Consider the following 25,343-nt stretch of genomic DNA (forward strand, 5'->3'; position numbering starts at 1 on the left):
GGTGGATCTAAAATCAAGTCACGGACTTCTTTGGCACTGAAGGAGGAAGGATAGAACACAAGTCTCTATAGCGAATCCCTTCAGATTTGATATTGTGTCTCGTGAAATAATGCTCTAGTTGAGCAAACCACAACTCAGGATCACTACGATCAAATTCTGGAAGTCGGGATTTCGTAGTTATAACAGTGTCTATCTCCACTGGTGACAAATCCTCCAGATTATGGGTTTCTATTGAGTCTGACATGAGGTATGTGACAAATATAGCAATAAAGTTAGCACGAAAAATGGTTACTATAACACGAATAACTTAAGATAATACGGAATAAACTAGTTATATACCCAACTTAGTTTACGGATAATCAGGTCTACTTTTACGATTAAGTAAAAAAATTATTAACAGAAACGAGGTTAAATTGTGTTCAAAAAGGGCTCACCACTTTCGTGCCTATAGGTAACCCTCGTGCTATTGATAGAAGAAACCAGAGAAGTAGTGAATAGGCCTTTATTTCGATCTTCGCGCAGTCACAGTGGAGCGGGGATTATCTGTTCAGACAAACAAAGGCTCTCAACATTCAATATAAGATAATAGGGAATATAACGCTTACAAAAAGTAAGGAAGTGAATGAATACTTGAACAATACTGTTTTAGCATATGCTTGGTTGTTTGGGGTCAACTCTTAACCAACCAACCTGAGCTGTTACAAATTCACCGTAACATTCTTCTCAATTAAACGACGCAATAAAGCAGTAAGTCTCTAGCCATGAACTACCTCATCAGAACCATGAACAATGAGATTATCACAATAAACTTCAACACTGACTACCTTATTCATCACTTCTTGAAACATGGATGGAGAACAACTTAGACCAAATGGAAGGAAGTTGTATTTGAACAGGTCTAAAGGAGTTTTAATTGTTATCGAAATAGATTAAGAGTGATCTAAAGGGATTTGAAGACAAATATATTTCAAGTCAACTTTTCAGAACAGTTCAACCATGAAGTCGATTTAAGATACTTTCGGCCTCTACCGTCGTGCATGTTTGATTCAGTTCAGTGTTAATGTATAGTCACTATATATTCTAAGGGTCTTGCCATCCAACTTCAATGGTATAAAAATAGGAGTACCCCATGTTGAAGACTGAATCAATTCAACCATACCCTTCGCATGCAAATTGTTCAATGTCTTATGTACTGTTTCTCGAAGACTATAGGGAATTATTCGTCTTTTAAGAAGTACTGGATCACCCTATATTTGAAGTTTCATAGGCTAAATTTTCACACCTCCACTGCACTTGGCACACGTAGCTATCGAATCTTTGAATAAAGCATTAGAATTTCCTTTGGAAATTTTTACAAACAACCCCACTTTAAACCTTTTCAAATTTTTTTAAACCTAGTATCGACGGTCCTGTTTCACTAACCACAATTGTCATCTCTCATTAGCAATTCATAGCATCCACGTATGGGCGGTTTGTTTTCAGTAATCTCTAGTACTAAAACTTCAGTGTGTCGTACCGCAACGTTGGGATCTAATGATTTCAAGTTCTTGAATGAAATAATCGATTCTATACTGCTTGTGTCTACGATAAGGTCATGAAATGAATGGAGAGATGTGTAGAATCGCTTTTTGATCATGAACGTTACCTTTCGAAATGGTGGATAACGACAAATGATCATCGGGAACACTTGATTTAATGTGATCTAAGTTGCAAGGTTTAATACTACTTAAAGTAAAATGAATAGTAGTTTTGCATACTGACCGAATGTGTCCTACCTTACCACATTTAAAACATTTAGTGTTACTAAGTGTGCATGAATTAGACAATGACATTTGTCACAGGATAAAAATTTGCCAAACTTGCTCTCATCTGGTTTGCTTTGTCCTGCTCTGTTGAATCACCTCTCATATTTCCACGAGAATAGGAATCACTTTCCATATGGTTCTCAAAAGCTTCGAAATTCGATTGTATGTCCAACTGTTCCTTCGCGGGATCCATAGCGACGTCACTGTGATGATTAGAATTGTTTGAATTAATATACGAACTAGGAACCCCAAAATAACGCAATTTGAACCAAATAGAGTTGTGTGATCACAAGTGGACGTATTGTACTTAGAATTCGAAACAAAGCAGACATTGAGTACGAAGGAATCATTAGTTCATGCAAACCGCTTAGTTGTTCACTGGTATAGACGTGAATATTGGAAAAGTTTAGCCTTTTAGTTATTCGGCAGAAGCTATAAGTTTTATATCACAAAACGTATGAACAGGTATCCAGATTAATCAATGCGATTCTGAAAAACGATAAATCATTGGTGAAGCAAACGGCTGAACTTCACACTGTACATGATGTCCAAAAATAATTTCACGCATAATTGCCTCAACCTGCATTTAGCAGACATATACTAGTCAACCTTGTTCATCAGCATCCTTTAGGGTGGTAAATCATATGCTGGAAGATTTTAGAGCCAATTTTTGTTTAAATAATCCGGCAATAATCTATCTCTGGCTCGAAAAATAGCGCACTTCATATGCATGAGTTACGAACGACCACATGCAATTTGAGCTAACATTTACAGTTAGTGAACTACAACTACGTTAAACCATTACTTACTGTAATACGAGCCACATAACAAGCATACGAACAATCATATGCAATTTGAGCTAACATTCATCCAGTTAGTGAACAACAACTGCGTCGAACCATTACTTGCTGCGATATAAGCCATATAACAAGCATAAACATTACGAAAACTGACATATGACGGTAGAAATGGAGTTCGCAGCTGACGAATAAAAAAACGCCAAAATACTAGAAATGCTAGAGCCCATGGCTTAACTTCCGCGGCGTTCCGAAAAAAGTTGCCACCCAGTTATTCAACTAGTAATAGTCCGGCAAGTGATCAAATCAAGTTCAACATATAAATCTTACCAGTTGATGACAGACATAGGGTCAATAAAATCCAAGCGGTGTTTCGCTACCAATTGTCATGGACTTATTTGGTTACCGAATAGAAACTAATCCTATGTGGTAACTGGGTTATCAACTCACCTTTTCATTTTGTCTCTCACAGATCCTCAAAGATAAATGACTCTTCACAATCGCTATGGGAAGTCATTACCTTTGGACTAGAGACAAACGAAAGGTAAATGGTTATACTGTTTCTTGTTTAGATGGGTTGATGAATAATTTTTATACCGTTTCTCACGGTAGTTAGTTCTAACAAGTGATCATCTGGTGGGATATATATTTCACAAGAATTCTGTTTGTTCGTGATTTCTTTGAACTAATCTATCATGAGGGGGGAAAGATGACAAATATCAGATAAAAACTAATTTCTTAATAGCTTGTATTATACTTAGTTTAGCTTTTATTCTTTCATAAGGTAAAATCAAAATTTAAACTACATAGGTTGCTCATTGTAATTTACGGCGGACCCCCAATGAACAAAACTAATGGCTCGCTTTGTTTACAGTTAGCCTTTTGTTAGAGGAATAACAGAATGCGATTCAGGTTGACTTTTATTTTATCTTGGAGATTGTACTATACCTATCAGATTTGATTACAAGGTCATTTTGACCACACCACAACCCTGTGGTGGAACCGTAAGAAAATTATCGGGTTTAACTTCCCTTGTACTTGTCAGATAGTTTATATAAAATAACCAGTCTAAAAAAATTAAAACTAAGATCCATAGCCTTTTCATATGACTTTCTGATAAACATCTAGGTGTTTTAAAGTAATCAAGAAGAAATCACAGCTGTATGTACGTGGAAAGATTTTCGTACACAAAACTTTCGTAGAAGGATTTTACATGTTTGGTCTCATTATTTCATGAAGTTATAGTTATAATCGTTTTTGTATTCCGTATATTCCATCATTTCAGTTTTCGTCTACAGTTTTTATTATAGCACAGTTTACAGAAAAATGTTTTATCTCAAAAGACTGAAGCCACCCAATAAAAATTGGTTTATACAGGAGCTACTATGTTGATCATATCGCATCCTTTAATGAGTTAAAGTTTTCTGGGATATGTAAATCTAGTGTGCAAAAGTTATGATAATGAAATAATAGTCGTGAACTTCAGTATATTATTTTGTACACCCGCAAAACGTATATATAAATCGTTGGGATTAATTGGACTCGTGTGTCTGCTTAGTAGGAATAAGCACTTAATACTTTTACTAATTAACAATTAATCTTCAATTCACAATCACCGAATACTTTTAACTACTGGCCTGTTGGACGTATCTCTGTTGGTCTTCACAATATTTACAGATACATCCAAATTCGCCAGGATCATTATCCCCTAAATGTTTTAAAGTTACAATGCTACATGGACTTGGATTTTTTTTGGGGTTCAGTTGTTTTCGGTCGGTTAGTTTGCTTGTTAACAGTTGGATGGTAAAAGTGTACTATACTGCCGGCCTTGAGCGACTTACCAACCAATCAGGAGAAACTGTTTAGTTGTAGAGCAATTAACGAAAAAAAGTAATGAAACAATGGTGGGATAGTAGCTTTGATATGAATAATTGACTTCCACAGATTTAAGTATGCCTTATAGAAAGGGGTATTAGTTGATTTTATATATCAGGAGTCGGGCTAGTGTTTTTAAACGTATATAGCTTGTGTCACAAACTGACACTAGTTATTATTCAAAAATGTCAGGAATAAGTATTAGGAGTTAAGCTCGAGTTTACAAGTTAGGGTTGGGATTTTCATCACAGACTGAAATCTATAATTCGTTGCCTTGCCACCCGGTTGCTGACAAACTGAATAAGCCTAAATTTAGGGGTTACTGTGAGAATACTATCTAGATACACTAAACACTTTTGACTATGCGCTGAATCATACTAAGTACTTTAACGCAATCTGCATTAGTGGCAGGTATTTATTGTAGTGTAGCTTAAGCAGCATCTTATATTCACCCCTTAGTTGTATAATAGATATTTTTCAAAATCAACTTTTAAGCATTTCTGACAAAATGTTTCCAATGCCCACCTAGTTCAATATGGCACACAAGTTATTTATTATCGCACTTCAAACTTCGCACAAAATACATGAGCCGCTATTATAGTTTGAATTGATCCACTCAAGGCCATCAGTAAAGTATGCTTTTAGCGGTAGTATATGCAAGGTATCAGTGAAAGGAGTTTTGTTCAAGCTTTTGAAATCTAACCCCTTCCGACCTAAGGATGTTTAACGGCTGTGTTCAACCATCTTTGTCTCTATATTGTTTATTTATTTAATCACATAAACAATGGTACAAAATATATATGCGCCACACTTCATTCGATTTGTGTGAGGGCTGCAATACTGCCTGGGCGTCCAAAGTGAAGCAGGCAGTTTTCTTAGGGAGTTACACCAAGAGCCTTTTACCGAGAGGTCTAATCCACAAGGCAGTGGAGCAACGTAAGGAGATGCAGTCTCATGGTAGCCCCCAAATGCCCTGGTACGGTCGAGAGTGGGCAAATCTTCTCCCTCTCGAAATGCTCTCACATGGCCACGCGTATATAGCTTCTTCCAAGGAAGTCCTACTCACAGCCTCGTCGTGGCGATGTTGTTTACGAAAGTGAGGACGAAAAGCGAATGTCCGGCGCTTTAACCAGGTTGGTGGACACGGAGGATCCATTTAGGAGAGTTTGGAAACCCTGACTCCAAACCAATGGAGCACATGTGCTCAAGTATCCTGAGAGAACAAATGGCGTATGAACCAATCGTCCGTCACCGGCTACCATGAGACTGAATCTCCTTACGTTGCTCCACTGTCTTATGGATCAGACCTTTAGGTCAAAAGCTCAGGGTATGGCCCACTAAGTAAACCACTTGCTTTGGTCTGGATACCCGGGCAGTATCACGGCCTTCACACAAATCTAATGAGATGAAAATTACTTCAAGAACTACTATGCTCGCTTCAATTAAAATTCGGACGATTCACGGCAGTAAGAAGTCTGGTGTGGGCGAAACAATCTGTGAGGATGACGGGATGCCAATCACTAACATCTATCGATGTCTTGGAAGATGGGCAGAATTCTTTGGAGGGCAGTCCAACTGGCCTGCTGCTCTGGCAACATCGATCAGACTGTCCTGCTTCCCATGGTCTGTGACGACTGCTCCACCAAATGAGGCAGAAGTCCGCAAGGAACTTCAACTCTTGAAACGCTACAAATCATCGGGCTCAGATGACTTACCTTCGGCTTTTTTAAAGATGTTAGTGACTTTCTGGTTAAGGAACTGACTACATTGTTTACAAAGTTTTGGGAGCTAGAGAGTGTTCCAACATCATAGAACAAGTCGATAGTTGTCCCTATCTTTAAAAAGGGTTCATGTCGTTTCTGTAACAACTTTCGGGGGATAAGTCTACTTTCGATTGCGTCCAAACTATTGGTTTCTGCCATAGGTTGTTCAGAACCCGAGAAAGATTGACTCGCGACGAGTAGGCTGGTTTTCGTTTTGGTCGAGGATGTATTTATCATATCTTCACCCTCCGCCAAATGTTAAAACATCGTCATACTTATCACAGGCCAACAACCGTAGTGTTTCTTGGCATCAGCTCTGCCTTCGATTCGTTGGACAGGACTGCTCCTTGGGATTGTCTAAAGAAGAAGGGTGTGCCTGAGAAGTTTATTGACATCCTAGAAGCCCTATATACAAACACCTTGAGCAGAGTGAAGGCATATGCAGATGACATAGTCCTGTTTGGTGAAGACGCTGAGAAAATGCAGAGTCTTCTGTTAGAACTGAGTAATAATACCAGGATGTTTGGGATACGTTTCTCCCCATCTAAATGTAAATTGTTACTCCAGGACTGGCCTGCGTCAACACCTGAACTAAGGATAAGGAGCGAAGTAGTCGAACGCGTCGGCAACTTCACTTATCTTGGAAGTCTGATCAACCCTAATGGGTTGGTGTCTGACGAAATCTCAGCACGGATTCAAAAATCTCGTTTGGCTTTTGCCAACTTACGTCACCTATGGCGAAGACGAGATATCCGTCTATCAATTAAGGGACGAGTATACTGCGCAGCAGTTCGTTCTGTTCTACTTTACGGCTGCGAAACATGGCCATTAAGAGTGGAAGATACTCGTAGGTTACTAGTATTTGACCACAGATGTCTTATAAATATTGTTCGCATCTGCTAGGATCACCGGGTAAGTAATAGTGAGGTTAGACGCAGGGTATCAGGGAATGATGGTAAATCAGTTGATGAGGTTGTCAATCTTCATCAACTGAGATGATTAGGTCACGTGTTACGTATGCCTGAACACCGATTACCACGACGCGCTATACTGACTAGTGTTGGGGATGGTTGGAAGAGAGTTAGGGTCGGCCAAACCAAAACGTGGCATCAGAGCATGAAGTCACTAACTTCTAGTTTGAGTCATGTCGGTAGATGCAGACTACCTGGTTGGGGTCCGTGTGACTATCGTGACCAATGGTCGGAGACTCTAGGTGACATGGCTCAGAATCGATCATAATGGTGTAGGTGTATACACTCTTTATCTTCCCTTAAACCTTGAGATTAAAATTGCTTCATAACGTTCTTCCTTCCTGGACTATATCCTTATATACAACCTATCTTTTATATACTACCACCACCACCACCACCACTAAATTAACTACTTCTATGAATCCGGTGTTCATCTTGTTGTGCTAATTAGGTGTGGCAACTTGGACCGATGCATATATGTGCCTGGTCCTACGTTGTAGCTGACTGACTGATACTGTTATATCTTGTGGCCGAGTGGATGCCTAGTTCAAAGGTCAAAATAAGGCTAATGATAAGAGGAAACAAATATGATTAGGTTAGTTACAATAGGAAATATACATATTACATTGGCCAATAAATAGTCCTTAAAGGTTACCATTCACAATTCTCTTCGGGATACAACAGATACCACCTCTCTCCCCTATTCCATTCAAGCAGTGGAGTTAGGCAGGGTTGTCCAATCTCACCATTCCTCTTCAACTTTGCCATCGATAACATCCTGGAAACAGCTCTGATAGATGTGGGTAATGGCGGTGTGGATCTGTTACATGAAGAAAGACTTTTCGACCTTGAGTATGCGGATGATATTGTCTTACTGTGCGATAATGCCCATGGCATGCAATCTGCACCTAATCAGTTGGCAATCAGTGTCCGCAGGTACGGTATGTGCTTTGCACCTTCGAAATGCAAAGTAATTTTACAAGACTGGCAGGATTCTAATCCTGCACTCACTCTGGGTAGTGAGCAAATAGAAGTAGTCGAGAAGTTCGTGTATCTTGGTAGCTACATAAGTGCTAGTGGTGGAGTGAGTGATGAGATTGATGCACGTATAGTGAAAGCCAGAGCGACTTATGCCAACCTGGTCCATCTTTGGCGCCTTCGTGATGTTAGTCTGGCTGTAAAAGGTCGGATCTACAACGAGTCGGTGAGAGCAGTTCTGCTCTATGCTTGTGAAATCTGGCTTCTCCGAGTTGAGGATGTTAGACGTCTCTCTGTGTTTGATCATCGTTGTCTCTGAAGGATCGCTGCCATCCAGTGGCAACACCATGTTAGTAATGCAGAGGTTCGACATCATGTGTTCGGACACAGCGACGATAATTCAATTGGTGTCACTATCTTGAAACATCGACTTCGGTGGATTGGACATGTTCTACGAATGTCGTCCCAGAGAATTCCTCGTTGTGCATTATTTGCCGACCCTGGGACTGGTTGGAAAAAGCGGAGAGGAGGTCAGTGTATGACATGGTGTCGTGGTATGAAGGAAAGCTGCGCAGGACTAACTTCTGTCGGTCCTTTCCGACTCCTTGTTTGGGATCCAAGAGATGGTGCAACACAGTGGCTAGAGACGTTATTAGATATGGCTCAGAACAAAAGCCAGTGGCGATCCTGCTGTAACCTTCTTTTACTTTGTTCATAAAAAGTGGCCGTAACTTCTTTGACTGAAAGAATTCTTTCTGGTTGTAACTTTTTGTTTCTCCCATTACTATTATTTGTTCACTACCATACATTAGTTTGTGGTCGTTATTGTTCTTTTTTCTTTTATACTCACCTTGAACTCTTTATCTCTTCCCATTCTCATTGTTTTTGTATGGGGCATATGTATCTGGCGCACCCTAGTACCAATATTTATGTGTTCAAATAAAAAATAATAAAACAAACAAGGTAGCCAGTGACTAACAATTGATTCATACGACATTTGTCTCTCCCGGATCCTGGAGCCCATGTGCACCATTAGTTTAGAATCAGGGTTTTCCAACTCCTCTAGGTAGGTTCACCGTTCCGGTTAAAGCACCGGATATTCTACCGTTCGTCCTCTCAGTTTCGTAAAAAACACCCCACAGCAAGAAGGCAGTGAGTAGGACTTCCTCATCAGTGGCAGTATACTCATGGCCATGTAAAAGCATTTCGAGAAGGAGAGCTGACTCCAGACCCTCGACCTTTCCAGGACATTTGGGGGCTGTTTACCAACACCTAATGGGAACATCGTGTTAGTAATATGGAGATCCAGTAATCTATATTCGGGAGCAGTGGTAATTCAGTCAGTGTTACAGTTTATAAACACCGGTTTTGATGACTTTTTAATGCCCCCATTGTAGCTAAAGTTTTGTGTCGTAAAACATCATACTCAGAAACATTGGATCATCAACATTGAGGCTAGGGTGTGTGTTTGCTGGAGTTACTACACCACGTTAACACAATGGGACGAATATCAATAGTCAAAATAACATTAGTAGACATGCCACTAGGAAATAATAGGCGTTAAGAATATTTTTTGAAAAGAAGGAATACAAAGATATGTCTGAAAAAACACTGAATCTGAGGATCTAGCGGAAGGTGAATTCATTTGTGCCATTGACACTGATTTTCAGCCACGTAATACACTTTAAGATAAACATAACCTTTTATATATCACATTTTTCTTCAGCTTCAGTTAACAATATAAGATAATGTTAATATCCTGCTAAAGCTTTATGGGGCTAATAAACACTTATTTTATCACTTAATAGTAATTAGTGCAGCAGTTCACTTTGTTTTACTTTAAACTACTGACGTATCTATTCGGCTGTTTCACAAGTCACTACTTTTCTCACTTCATTCTACTCCATGAACTCTAAACAACTCAATAAAAGAACAACTTCTTCATGTGGTTTTTCTCATTGTCATCTCTATATTTTTTATAAATCAATATATAGACTCTTAGTTAACTCATGTTGTAGATTTACAACCATTGCATCATTTTGCTTGTATTTGTCTTCTATTCCAATATTTTAATTATGCTCTTATTACCTGTATTCCCATTGATTAGTTTGAATACTGTTCCTGTTTCAATAAATTTACGAAGGATGTCTTTTCAAACGCAATCTGAAGAAAATGTAATAGAATGTAAGAAAGTGGATTTGACTACGGTAAGTATATAATCTGTAGATGGGGAAAGTAACTAATGCTTTTTGGTTTGGTGACAGAAACTTCTACCTACTGTCGCACGGGCTGTTAAACTATCTCAAGAATTTCCCGTATCCGACACACCTGCTTATATTTACTACAATGACTTTCCTCAATATAAGGCTATAGCAGCTGGACAATCTAAAAAGATTCTTTCGATGTAATTAAAATTATCATTACTATTTTATCACCATTTTTTTATACATTCATTTAGCTTACAAAATGTTCTGGATATTTTAGATGCCAAAGCTAACATTTTAGATGTTCCAGTGACTAAAAGTATGCATGAGAAATTCACCTCTATTATTGATGCTAACGATCGGATACTGGAAAAATTGGTAATTTTTAAGTTGCAAAAATTAACCAGTCATTTTTACATATATATATATATATGAATAGGCAATGGCTATGGATTTTGAAGAAGATCCTCAGCGTAAAGCATTCTTTCTTAAAACAAGATCTGAAGATCTGGTGGTTGCTGTTCATCGAAAAAATACAACATCTCTTGAATGGTTAAAAACGAAAAATGTATGTTCAATTCACTTCACCATTTTCATATTATGATTATTATTTTAGTCAAATGAAGAAACTAATGAAGGAGTTGATTTGTCGGAAAATTCATTAAAACTTTTATCTTCAAAATATATTGTCAGACCACAAACATCTTTTGCCACTCCACCAGACAATTCATACTCATCGTTTCGACCGAAAATAAAATCAAAACCAAATTGTATTCAACCACTTCCTGGTAATTTTTATTAATTTAACGTTTTGTTTTAAATTAACCTTTATTAAGAGTTGTTATCCAATGATAATGGGGAGTCGACAGAGTAAGTGTGTATACTTTGTTTATAAAATCTATAATTCTCTATTTTTCAAGTTATCCTCATCCATACAAAGTAGAATTAGAAACGTTTGGCAACAATCTACCTAGTTTGAATGAAATGATGTCAGAAGATTTTCCAGTGAAACCTTTAGATTCATCATATCAATATGTTGATACACTAGATACTCTTGAACAAATTATGAAATCCCTTTCCATGTGTAAATATATTGCAGTTGACTTGGAAGTAAGTGTATTCTTTTTTAAGAAATTTTCCATTCACATTTTTGTATAACATTGGGATTCAGGAGGTTTTTACTTTGTTAACCCATCTGCTAGCAGTCTACAAACAGAGTCAAGTCACAGTGAAATCAGAGTATAAAGGAGTCTTTTACACATACTAATAACCTGTACAATAGTCTACATAGGGTAGTCTGTTTTTATTCGCTCATTGTTCAATTACAGCTCATTATCACACAACATATCAGTTGACAGTAAAGCAATGTTATCTAGGACACTGAATCATAAGTGTGCTGAAATATCTCAAAATCAATGAATTATTTCTCAAAACCTCGAATTTGTGTTATTCAAAACAACTCCCAAACATATTACCCTTAAAAATATATCTTTAAATTATTACTTAGATTATAGGTATCAATGCCAAGGTTGGACTTGATAGTTTTAAATAAATTGAACATTAGAAAATAACAAAAAATGCATTCATTATTGGTACTGAGGCGTTGAAATGCTTGGTTAGACTGTTTTTGTTTTGATTGTTCACAGAAGTGTTTTGGTACAAGTCCAATGGATATTATTGTAGGTTAGTTGTGTTAGACTAAACATAAAATGGAAAAGACTATTCTTAATTAAAGCTTAATAAGTGGATAATCCATTTACAAATTAATTGGTGAGTATTAATCGAAACCTCTGAACAATTAGGAATTTTTGAATTGCTGTAATAGGGATTTACTCATAGTGTGTTATAAAAAATTCATAAATAGAGAGACCGACTACTGGTGACTATTTATCTCTGTAAATTTAGTGTTTGAGGTTTTACTACTTTGTCTTACTAAGTAGTTTAAAGTGTAGTACGAAAAGATTCAAAAATAAGCAGGATTATGTTCTGACTTGGAATCTAGTCAATCGTTGTTCGATTGTACCTAAATTGTACATAATTTGACTGTATTCGGAAATTGACATGACATACTGCTTTTGCTCTTCATTTTCGTGAACATAAATCTTCTTTACTGGTGGTGAAAACAATCACCATAAGTCCATGAATATTGCAACTTGAAATACGTTTTCTAATCTTTGTAGTCTTAGTTCTCTCTGTAGTCATGAGTCAACGTAGGATCTGTGTGGTAATTACCGTGTGTTAGTCGAATTTCTCTCAAGTTTTCTAGAACTTCTTCCGGTATAGCTGCACTGTATCTCCAGGTGATCCGGCTTAAACAACTGGGAGACAGTAAAGGTAAATGAATGATTTGTTGCACTAGGAATTAGGATTAGGATCTTAAGATTCTTTGAGTATCTGTGATCTTGATGCAATATTGTGCGTTCACCATTGACTCAGCGGTATAGAATTGCTCTTTCCTTTCTCCTATATATCTTTTTGTAAACTTCCACCACTTTTCTTAGCATCATAGCTATCGAAGCTTCTTGGGCATTACATGTCTAATACAAATGAGTACATTGGGTAGTGATTACATTATCGATGCATTGGCTCTACGTGATCATTTGTCAATATTGAATGAAGTATTCACTGACCCAAAAATTGTTAAGGTAAGAGAATTACACTCTTTTTTTATTACTAACATGTAAATTTAATTATTTGTACCTGTGCATTTACCTGGTAAATCCCAAAGTAGACTAAATGCACTTTTTGGACTCCACTTTTAGTTAATATTCGGCTGAAAAAAATGAAAAAGTGTGCTAAGAACTGTTGTCCTATTACATGTTTTTCGTAATTCACTTAGATTTTCCTAACATGTTTAAACTGAAGTGGGTAAAAGTACAGTCTAGGGACCAAATTAAAACAACCGTGGCGAATTTCCAGCTAGTTTCTGGTTAATCAGAAAACAGCCTGTACAAATGGATAGTTTATGGAAGGGGGAAAACAACAACATTGAAAACTGTGAATAGATTTTCAATAATTAGTGGATTTGTTGAAGTCTCCTACAGGTTATTCTTCTTGTCAATCCAAAAACAATGACATACAAATTTGTCTTTACAGATATAGATTATTCATATTCTCATAACTTTAAATGAACCTAAATATATTTTTGAGAGTCTCCACATTGTTACTAGTTAGGGTTAAGACTAGAAACTTTAGGTTTAAAGTTTTCATCATGAACTGACATCAGCTATAATGTAAAGTGCTCTGTGTTCGTATGAATGAATGTTGCGCAAACATACGACAGTCTCTGTCTGATTAGTCCATCTATAAAATAGATAACGAACGGGTTAAAGTTTGTTTCATAATTAAGAGCTTAGGGTTAGGATTTAGAGTCGATTTGCCTGTTTTATTTATTTTATTTATTTAAACACATATATATTGGTACAAAAGGGCACCAGGTACATATGCGCCACACTATTTGTGTGTGTGGGCTGTGATACTGCCCGGGTGCCCAAACCGAAGCAGGTGGTTTTCTTAGGGGGCCACACCCCGAGCCTTTGACCAAAAGGTCTGATCCACAAGGCAATGGAGCATCGTGAGGAGATGCAGTCCCATGGTAGCCGTTGACCAATGACAGGTTCGTCCGCCATTCGTTCCATCAGGATACTGGAGCCCATGTGCACCATTGGTTTGGAATCAGGGTTTCCCAACTCCCCTAGGTGGACACTCTACAGTACAGTCTAAAGAGATGGAATTAAACATTTCATAAGCTTACTCTATAATAGCAAAAATTAATTTTCCTCTATCATTTTAAGCGTTTTGAGTGCCATACATAGGAAGTTTTATTGCATACCATGCATTACATTTTAATTTTGCGCAAAAACCTACCTGTCAAACTCTCGGTTCTGATTGGCTCTTCCCTAAATTATAGTTTTACCCTAAACTCTAGGCTGATTATATTACATATACAAGCACTCAAACTTTATATAATAAATGAAATTCTCTGTTAATATTGCAATAGAATTTAATCTTATTCAAATTAAGTGAAGGTTTTGAACAAGGGATTGTGACTCATCTTTGAGAAGTGCAAATGTCTGAAGGTCATGCACTTTTACCTCTATTGGCTGGTTTTATTGAGGATTTTGATCTAGTCATTACATTTTGACCGTTCATATTTCTTTGTGTATTTATGTATCAATGATGAAAGAGATTTTATCCACATTGATATAAATAGGCTACAGTTGGCGTATGGAGTTTAATTACCTAGACTGTGTACAAATAATGTTAAAATAGAATGATATGATATGTCTCAATTGTGAAATACTATATACAATCTTATATACTACCAAATAGTTTTTTACTTCAAATAGTCGAATATCTTCACTATTTCCCTATTTAAACCAGTCTACTCAGATGTGAATCTCAAATAAATGCATAGAATTTGATTTTCTTGACTCATGGTCAAATTTTAATAAGAGGAAAAGCATTTATTTGAATTATAATAGTAAGAGAATACGATATTTGAGCACATTCAATGAATATATCCTGAACTAGGTTGGCGACTACAGTATGCTAGTAATTCCTACTGTTTCGTAGATTCCATCTAGAGAGTGGATGTGAAGTTAATAATCTTCGTCTCTCTAGAGATTTTGCGATTTTTCGTTTTTTATTATAAACATTATGTTTGATAGCTACTAAATTGTAAGTTCGATTTGGGCAACCGGATACTTCCGCTAGCTCTCACACTTGGAGTATGATTTGAAGCCCAATACTACATGTGTCTACATATACTTAGCTTTAAGTCGTAATTTTTTTTAATAAGAGCTAATTAACTCGGTTGCTCAAGTTGAAATAGATTAGGGCATGTTCAAGTAACCAACGGACTAGTTGGAAGTGAAGTGCTATCACCAATACTTAACGAAGCCTCCTAGGCCATCCAATCTCTTCTCATTGCAGTTATCTCTTTCAGTATTCTCACTAAGTTTCCATCAGTATTCATGCTACTACAATGGATAATCTGATCGTTCTTACTTATGAAATTCAACGTGTGATGATTCGAAATTCTTTTTTATTCATTTTCCAACTGTGTTTAAAAGTAAGATTTATATTTAACTGAGCTTGAAACATCACTTCAGTGATGTGCAAATGTTTTTTGTAACAAATTTTATGTCTCTTTTGCTCTCCACAACACATTCTCTATTATACACTTCTCAAGGTCTTTCATGGATCCGATTCTGATTTAATGTGGTTACAACGAGATTTTGGTGTGTACGTAGTCAACTTATTTGATACTGGCATAGCTGCTCGTCTGCTACAGTATGGCCGTTTCTCACTTAGTTATCTATTACAACGATTTGTTGGCATATATGCGAATAAGAAATATCAACTAGCTGATTGGCGTATAAGGTACCATTCTTATTTAGTTGTTCATGTAATGTTTAACAGTACTATTTTTTCATTGAAATCATGAACCGATCTACGTTAGAACACCACTGAAAATTTGAAAGCACAGGGCGGCCGTCTCGTTCTAGTATGGGATTCCTCGGTAGTGTTTATCACGATCCTGCACGCGGGAATGCTTAATCTCTAGACTATTGACACGGCATCCGATGGTGTTAAAGTCTAACCTCAGTTAGTCCACGATATTGTGCAACCCTCTTGGACTGTCGTCAATGGGTAAGTGTCTCACCTGATGCGATTTAGCTCCAATGGTAACAGCTTCTCACGAGAACTCCGGAAATTTCCCCCCGAAGCTAATTACTTGTGAACACATGATGATTGTCGGCATAAGGTTGTGGAGGTGGCTGAATTTCTTTGATTAAAGTCAGACATCAATATTGTTGAATGCCGGTTTAGTGGTCTAGAAGTCAAGCGTCATGATTTACGTGCATTTAACTGTTCTTTACTGACTGGCATATAACTTTGTTGGAAGAAAGCTTGAAACGATGGGATCAACCCATGAGATTATTGACTGTTGAACTGAACTGTGTTGGGAGGCTCAGATTCTCTGGGTATGGTCGGTATGATAGCTACGATTGGTGGCTGGAGAGGTTGGGTGACGTGGTTTAGAGTAAGTTGTAGTGCCGCAAATACATTTCTTTATACTCCTCTAATTTTTCGGTTTTAACACAGTTCCATACTTCGTATTCTTTTATTTAAGTATTTCTTCTCAGAACATTCTCTTCTTGTTTGATCTTTCCTAATACTATTGTTGCTATAATTAGTACAATTCCTTTGTTGTTCATCTTAATTCTACTTTTCTGTGCTGATGTCGTGTGGGAACTTGGGCTGATACATATTTGAGCCACGTCCTACGCTATTTATAACTGGCAGCTAGTTCTGTAAAGCTTAGTTAATTTCCGGTTAATTTAGTATACCGATAGATTTATCTTCTCTTATTCATTGGTCGATAGAATTCAGTCATCGCATATGGACTAGACAAACATAACACTGGTCATTATTTGCTGATCAATCAATTGTAAATATCCCAATTTTAATGAAAGTCATTTACGGCTTGGATAGCTCAGTGTTAGCGTCTCAGACTATGAATGTAAGCGATGCATGTTTATGTCCTATAAGAACGAATAGTTCTCTCACAATCACGGGAAAGCCTTACTGGCAAGCATCAAGTACGACAAAACCTAGGTTCAGGGTTTGCTGTCGCCCACTTTCAACCACTTAGTGTATAATTCACTGCTATGGTCAGTCTTATTTGTGATATGTGCATCATGTACAAATTGTCTTGATATACCTGATGGGTACTGGGTCAGAGTCATGACGTAAACATCAACACTGAGATTCATGTACATCCAACCAACAATTCCTTAGTTGGGTGAAACTTGCATTTTAAATTCCACTGCTAGTCACAATCCATCTATTCTATTAACTTGTGTCAAAATAGTTATATCAAGACAATCCACACAGAATGCACATATACCAACTGAGACTGATCAAAATCCAATCAATTATGAGATAATTAAAAAAGGAACGAATCGAGCTAAGAAATTTCTTTTCAATTAGTTTTTCATCATGGCTCTACACTAATATATATATGATTTACAATAATGAAATAACACTCATGGAGTAGATACGTTACGTAATAATTATATAATGATATATCGATTATAAACTAACACTAATTAATTGGAAGAAAGAGGATTAATACTAATCTAAGTAGTTATTCGAAAATCAAGCCGTTGCTACGTTGCATAATATATAAAAGAAAAGAAAGAACTAACAAAATATTTTGATGAATGGTCAGTAATATAGTAGTTATGTAAGAATCAAGAGACCAATGTAGAGAATAAGTAAAATACAAAAATAGAAAAATGGAAGGAATAAGATAATTGTTTACCAAAGTTCTGCTACAAACTCCGCTATACCGATGGCCAAGGTAGCGAGAGTGGTTGTACAAACTTCTTTTGGATACAAAGGTTCGGTTTGTGAACATGGATTGCGATGGCTTCAGCTATGTGCAATAGACGAGCTCGTAAACCATGCGGCGAATTTGATGGAATATAGTAGATAACCTTCAAAGGTTTATTCAGTTCAACTTGATGACTTGTGTCCACCAAGTTAGCGAGAATAGAACTCTTAGTCACTTTTATTTGTTGTTTGCTCAGCCATAACGGATGGTGTTCTGTTATTCGTTGACGAACTTGCCGAATTGTACGCCCTATATAACTGGCTCCACAGGAGCGGTTGAATTGGTAAATACACATAGAGGTGGCGAATTCAGACAATCTGTATTTATTAACCGTTCTTATTGCGGGGCGGTTGTAGAAGACGGTACTCAGTCTGGATGCATTAAATGTTTCCTGCACTGCCTTTCTTAACCTCTGTGCCACGATTTCTGCAGCAGTATCATTTAGGAAGTGTAATTTTAAGAACAATACCTTCTTGAGAACGGTAGGTACCCTTGTCCTTCTTTTCGTCTTCTTCATGTGTTTGTCGACGAATTTCATTAGATATCCATTCCTACTAAGCAAGTTGCGAATATTAATCGATTCATCTAAAATAATGTCATCCGAGCAAATCATTCAAGCACGATGAGTCAGGATCTTTATCAAGTTTCTTTTGTATTTGATTGGTACTGCACTATAGAAATGAGTGTATTGTCCAACTGTAGACTTTCTATGTAACCCTCTTTTTAATGTCTCATCTACTCTACTAGTTAGTTGGACATCTAGAAACGATATACTATCATTCTGTTCTTCCTCTAGTGTAAAAGTAATTGATGGGTGGATGTTATTAACTATATTAGGTATGTTCTCCTTTTCATGTTCTTTTTCTAATACTATGAAAGTATCATTTATAATAATAAGATGTTAGATGGCCAATTGTGTCTTTAAGTGGACCATTTTCTAGTTTTGCCAAAAAAAATGTCTGCCAGTAGAGGGCCTAATGGTGACCCCATGGCTGCCCCATCGAATTGTCTATAATATTCATTGCCAAATCGGAATGTTGGTGAATAAGAACGATACATCTAATGACATCATAAAGTTATTCTTGACGGATAGATTTTTTATATTATCGACAAATTCAAAGGAATCCTTGACACCATGCTTAACAATTTCTTTGTGCAGTGGTTTGAGAATTTGCACCAACCATTTTGCTATAGTGTGATAGGCTGAATTATTCATATCTAAAACGGGTCGCTAGATTCATTTGTATTGTATTGTAAATTATACCTATGCTTATTTCTCACAATTATAAGTGTATTTATATCTACATCTGTTTTTTTTTACCAGACCTCTGCCGAACGAATTGATCGAATATGCGCGATCAGATACACATTACCTATTGCATATTGCAAGTCGTATGTGTCGAGAATTACAAGATAGAGATCTATTGTCAGTTGCTATTGAACGAGCAAGGCAATTATGCCTTAGAGTAAGTTTTAGAATGTAATATGACTTGTTTTTCTTCAACAAAAAGATAGTTCAGTTCCAGTAATTAGTTAAACTATTCAACAAACATAAATAATTGCATAGAATTTAAACAATATCGAAAGTTTGCCTGACATTTGTCGAATTCTTGAACATCTTGAATCCTATACATATTTTCGTTCATTTGTACATAAATCCAAGTGGTTTCACTTTAAGAAAGAATCTAAAGAGAAATAAAGTGACAATCAATGGCGAAGAACAACAGGAAAAAGAACAGGGAAGTGAGAAAAGATGAGGAGGTTTTCGTCACAGTTTAGGTCCTGAAAGAAAATGGTATGAACATTTTCATTTTATTTTATTTACTGAATAGTAACTGGGCACCAACTGTGCCATACAAATAAAGAGGTATGCATTGTGCAGAAGTGGAGAAAGGACTGAGCAAGAATGTTATCTAATAGAAGATCTGGGTCAGTTAAAAATACGATCATGAAGATTTATTTTCCATCAACTTCATTGAATAATGTATGGGAATACATACGATTGCTACTGGTGTCGTTTATGAATCTTGTCGGATAGTATCGTGCAGCTTAGTTGTACCATCTTCAAGACCTCAACCCGATAGTGGTAATAGATCGATGTATATCAATTTTATATAGTTCTGTTTTATATCACAATGTCAAGTAGTAAATCGACCATTTCTCCGTTTTTTTTCCAACCAGTGCCAATGTTGGCGAATAATGTACAATATAAAAGCCTCTAGGATAACACACTCGTAAGAAGTATCCATTTAAAAGAAATACTTAAATTGTTACTTATGTCCAACTACCATCCATATTAGTGTTGGATTGCTCACTGATGTAACAGTAGGTTGAACGAAAGCAAGACATGATTTCAGTCCATAGAGTCACTAACTATTGAACTAAGTCATGTTGATGATAGATACTAACTGCTTGGTTGTGATCTTCACAATTATCGTAACAATTAGTTCAATATTTAAAGTGGTTTAGAATTGGTCACAATGTCTCAAATACATTCAATTTTTATTTGAAAATACTTATATTTTTCATTCTACATATTCACTTTTTTTATTTATTGTTATTTAAACACATAAATATTGGTACAAGGAAAAACCAGATCACAAATCTCATTTGATTTGTGTGAGGGCTGTGATACTGCCCAGGTGCCCAAACTGAAGCGGGTGGTTTTCTTAGGGGGCCACACCCCGAGCCTTTGACCTAAAAGTCTAGTCCACAAGGCAGTGGAGCATCGTAAGGAGATGCAGTCCCATGGTAGCCGGTGACCAACGATTGGTTCATACGCCATTCGTTCCTTCAGGATACTGGAGCCCATGTGCACCATTGGTTTGGAATCAGGGTTTTTCAACTCCCCTAGGTGGACGTTCCGTGTCTACCAACCCGGTTAAAGTTCTGGACATTCGCTTTCCATCCTCTCAATTTTGTAAACAACAGAGGTGCCACGAGAAGGCAGTGAATAGGACTTCCCTGTCAGAGGCTATATATTCGCGTGGCCATGTGAGAGCATTTCGAGAGGGAAAGCGAACTCTCCCCACTCTCGGCCGTACCAGGGCATTTGGGGGCTCTTGTAATGTGGAAACTTGAATCAATTCACATCGATGTCAGTTTCCGTATTGTTTATGTTTGATTGACTGATTTAAATTGCTATATCTTAAGCTAATTTTTTTTATTTGTATGCAGTGCATTATTTTCCTATCGTTTATTGTTCATTATTCAAACTTTTTATCATTGTTATGCATACATATATGTATAATTTCCATGTAGTGTTATACGAAACCTGTATTCAATAGACTCGGTTATTTGGATCTTTATAGACAAACTGGAAGTAGTAGTTTTAGTCATCGTCAATTATATGCTTTAGAAAATCTTTATGCTTTACGTGATTCGATAGCTAGACGAGAAGATGAAAGTCTCCAGTAAGTATTGTTATTATTATTGTTATTATTATTATTATTATTATTATTATTAGTAGTAGTAGTAGTAGTAGTTGTTGTTGTTGTTGTTGTTGTTGTTGGAGTAGTAGGAGGAGTATTTTGTTTTACTTTTTGCGTAATTGAGTTTTGTACTTTTTTAATTGAAGTAATTTCTCTGGTTTTCAGTTCAATAAATATAACATCTTATTCTGATGGGTTATTGTTTAGATTGGTTTAATTTGCACACTGTAGAAGAGTCTAATACTAGGAAGAAACAGCTCTTGAGTAGTGTTCCTTGGTGTTCACTGTTACTCTAAGATTAATCTGTGACTCCGAATGCTACCTACGAAATAATATACTTGATTTGTTTTTTCCTCAAACTTTTTTTCGTTGTTTATTTATTCATATGGAAGGCATCGAAATTCAAGATGTTTTTAGAAGTTTAGAGTTGTGGAGATTGTTCAGTTCTATTGAAATCCTGAATTAATCTAAGTAAAATCACTATTGAAAACCTGGAAGCACTAGACGGCCGTTTCGTTCTAGTTGGAAGTGCGTGTTCAAGATCTTGCACCCAGGGATCAAACCAAAGACCTGTCTGGTTCGTGAATGCTTAGCAGCATATAATTCATTCAAACAATATCCAGTAATTTCATGATTCATGGTTACAAATCTGTGTATCACTATCTCCTCGTTAATGAAATTGTGTGATTCGATATTAAGTACATTCATCTGAATTTAATCAGTTAGATTAAGTTATCTAGATTAAAACCTTTAGAGTTTTGAAAAAAGTACTTTTACTCATCATAGAAAATGTGTCTTTATTAGCAGTTTCAAAACTAAATTTGGTGGACGAGCTTAAAACAATCATCATGAATTCCTGGCCTACTCTTAACCAATCAGAAACACCCTTTGCAAATGGATAGTTCATAGAAAAAAGAACAATCATATTACAAATTGTAGATAGTTTTTAGGTACTTAGTGAATGATGGTCCTCTACTGGTTACTCCAGATGTAAATTGGAAAAAATCAACGACACATAGATTCGTATTTATGTATGTAGATTGTTCCTCTTCTCCAACTCTCAAAATGAGCCAGATAGATTTTTAAGAGTCTTCTCACTGTTCATAGTCATAGTTTGTATTCCGAGTAGGTATCAAGGGTTTACGGTTGGGATTTTCATCATGAACTGACATCAGCTGTAATCCAAAGTCCTATTTAGTCACATGAATCTTGCATGCAAATCCAAAAGCCCCTACCCGATTATTTCGTTTACAAATTATGGTGCTAATAAGTTAATGTTTGTCTCAGGATTAAGCTTTTTGAGGTAGTATCTATTTGCCTGTTATATGCAATTTACAGAAAAGGATTTAGTCATTCGGTACATTTAACACTTATTTTTAGCGTTTGATGGTAAAGAATGATTTCCCCTTTTTATTTTCAACATTCTGATCACTGTATGAGGAAATCACTAATCCATATGATACGTGATATTCGATTCTGATCGCTTCCTTCCTATACTGTGCTATTACCCTATATTTACCATTGATAACTTAAACCATAATGACAAGGAAGCTTCTCTAGAAGATAAATGACCCACTTTACTTCATCACACCGATCTATCTTTGTTTTTAGTGCTCATAGTTTCTAGTTATTTCTTCAAAAACTATATTTCCAATTGTTAGACCTGTTCTAAGTATCAAAACTTAAGATAATTTCAGTGTTGTTTTTTCCAAATTAATCTATCTTTATATTTATACCACAAATCGATCGAAATTAGATAAATTGTGGAAAAACCTGGAAGCTCTGGACGGCTGATTCACACTGCTGAGAAGTTCCACATTGGGACAAAACGGCCATCTAATGCTTCCAAGTACCTAATAGTTGTCTAACTTTGACAACTTCGTGGTGTCAATATAATTCAACAGACTCTGTAACCACGTACCGATAAATTTATCATTAACTGATTTTTTACCCAGAGGAAAGCTATTGAAAACTAAGATGTGTCCTGGACAGCTTTTTCATACTTTTTTAATTCATCCAATGAATGTAGACCTATAGCCTCAAAAGCATTCTCACACGGATTCGTTTAATTCTTTGTGATTGTTATTCATTATCACGAATGGGTACCTACTTTACATTTCTTACTATCGTAAACCAGTTGTTCAATGTTGTCCAGTTGTCAGTGTTACTACGACTGATGTCAGTTTGTAATACAAAGCAATTTTAAATGGAGATGATCTCTGCAAGTTATTCAGCTAGCTCAGAACCTAAAACACATGTTAATTGCTTTAAGTTGTCACACTGCATCAACACAACTAGGTAAAATTATCAAAACAAATGCTCGAGTAGTAGGAAATATTGAACATAGACAATATTATTTGAGAGGAAAGAATGAGTTCGTGGAACAAAATTAGTATGAAACAATTTTAATACTCAATACCTAAGAGAAAAGCTGGCAATTGATTTGAAACCATATTACCTACCATCTCTAACCGTTGTTCAAAAGTATGGCGTGGACTTCACTTTACCATCACAACTTAAACGAACAATCATTTATCTCATTAACTATCCCCCAATTTGTTGCGTCCAGCTTTCCTTCCAATCAACTCCTTTACCAGTAAACATCACAGTACAGTACATTGATCCTGGCAACAACCACTATGGTTTCTGTTACTGTCGATATGATATAGTTGTTAAATAATGATAAAAATTTTATTGTAATTATCGTGATTATTGTTATGAGTATTACTTTTCGTATATACATTAATCTCTTCACAGTTATGTCCTACCAAATCATATGTTGAAAGTAATTGCTGAAGTATTACCACGTGAAAGTTCTGGTATATTTGCATGCTGTAATCCTATTCCTCCACTGGTGCGTAAATATGTTCACGATTTGCACAAAATTATAGTGGATGCAAGAAATTTGCCTATTACAGATTTAGTAAGTTGGAGCAGAAAATTACATTTCTTTATTATTAGTATAGAAGCATTTGTGAGAATTGTAGTCTTTACATAGTTCAAATCACGAATTGATCTTAACCAGAAAACCCTTGAAAACCTAGATGCATTGGATGAATGTTACGTCCTAGTATGAGACTCCCTAACAGTGCGCTTCCACGGCCCCACATTTAAGAATCGAATTCAAGACCTTCTGTCTCGTACTTGGATACTCAATCTGTAGACCACACTGAGCTGGCATCTAATAATGTACATGTCTAACTTTTTTATATTAGATCTTAACTATGACTCGTAATATTTTCTAAACGCCATTCTCAGACACATCATTCTACTTTATATCTTAACGCCTCATTTTTTAAAATCATTTAAGTTATGACAGTAACTAATAAGTTCAGTCTGTTGAACATTTTAACTGCTTACTGTTTAGTTGATTCTTAGACTTTGACAATCTTCATCGAATAAAAAACAAAAGCGGATATTTCTACTTTTATCTGGACGATTAAATAGTTTACAAAAAGCGAAAGATATTTATCGGGTTGAGAGTGACCTAAGAGTTAATAAAGAAAATAGTAGAATTAATAATAAATTTGGAACTTTTATAAAGAATTCCTATAAATGTTGATTAACTAAATTAGATATTTTAAACATTTTCTTGGTTTCTAGAGTATTTTTTTCAGATGATCTTAGACGAATTCTTACTTTTTTACTTACTTACTTACGCCTGTTACTCCCAATGGAGCATAGGACACCGACCAGCATTCTCCAACTCACTCTGTCCTGGGCCTTCCTTTCTAGTTCTATCCAACGTTTGTTCATTCTTCTCATGTCTGTCTCCATTTCTTGGAGTAATGTATTCTTTGGTCTTCCTCTTTTCCTATGGCCTTCAGGATTCCATGTGAGGGCTTGCCTTGTGACACAGTTGGGTGATTTTCTTACAGTGTGTCCTATCCACTTCCAGTGCTTCTTCCTGATTCCTTCCTCCACTGAAATCTGATTTATTGTCTCTCACAGTAACTTGTTGCTGATAGTGTCTGGCCAACGGACCCGAAGTATCTTGCGTAGACAACTGTTAATAAACAGACGAATTCTAACAGTCACTATTTAAACATAGTTATTAAGAAATTCTATTTGTCTTATTTTGGCAAATCGATTAATGAGATAGTAAATATTTACC

General features: G+C 36.3%; 1 protein-coding gene across 1 annotated transcript in view; it reads left to right on the forward strand.

Annotated features, from left to right (window-relative positions):
• Positions 1–10,333: 10,333 nt before the first annotated feature.
• Positions 10,334–25,343, forward strand: part of Smp_131150 (polymyositis/scleroderma autoantigen-related) — a gene marked incomplete at its 5' end in the record, with an annotated part of 38,282 nt that continues 23,272 nt past the window's right edge. The window contains 11 exons of the mRNA XM_018797400.1: positions 10,334–10,396; positions 10,454–10,593; positions 10,648–10,771; positions 11,010–11,181; positions 11,230–11,263; positions 11,314–11,503; positions 12,895–13,038; positions 15,588–15,778; positions 19,123–19,264; positions 21,060–21,211; positions 23,987–24,152. Of these exons, the coding sequence (XP_018652445.1) occupies positions 10,334–10,396; positions 10,454–10,593; positions 10,648–10,771; positions 11,010–11,181; positions 11,230–11,263; positions 11,314–11,503; positions 12,895–13,038; positions 15,588–15,778; positions 19,123–19,264; positions 21,060–21,211; positions 23,987–24,152 (1,518 nt within the window). The remainder of the gene's footprint in view (positions 10,397–10,453; positions 10,594–10,647; positions 10,772–11,009; positions 11,182–11,229; positions 11,264–11,313; positions 11,504–12,894; positions 13,039–15,587; positions 15,779–19,122; positions 19,265–21,059; positions 21,212–23,986; positions 24,153–25,343) is intronic.

Source organism: Schistosoma mansoni, chromosome 4, assembly GCF_000237925.1.
Source record: "Schistosoma mansoni strain Puerto Rico chromosome 4, complete genome".
Classification (NCBI taxonomy): Eukaryota; Metazoa; Platyhelminthes; class Trematoda; order Strigeidida; family Schistosomatidae; genus Schistosoma; species Schistosoma mansoni.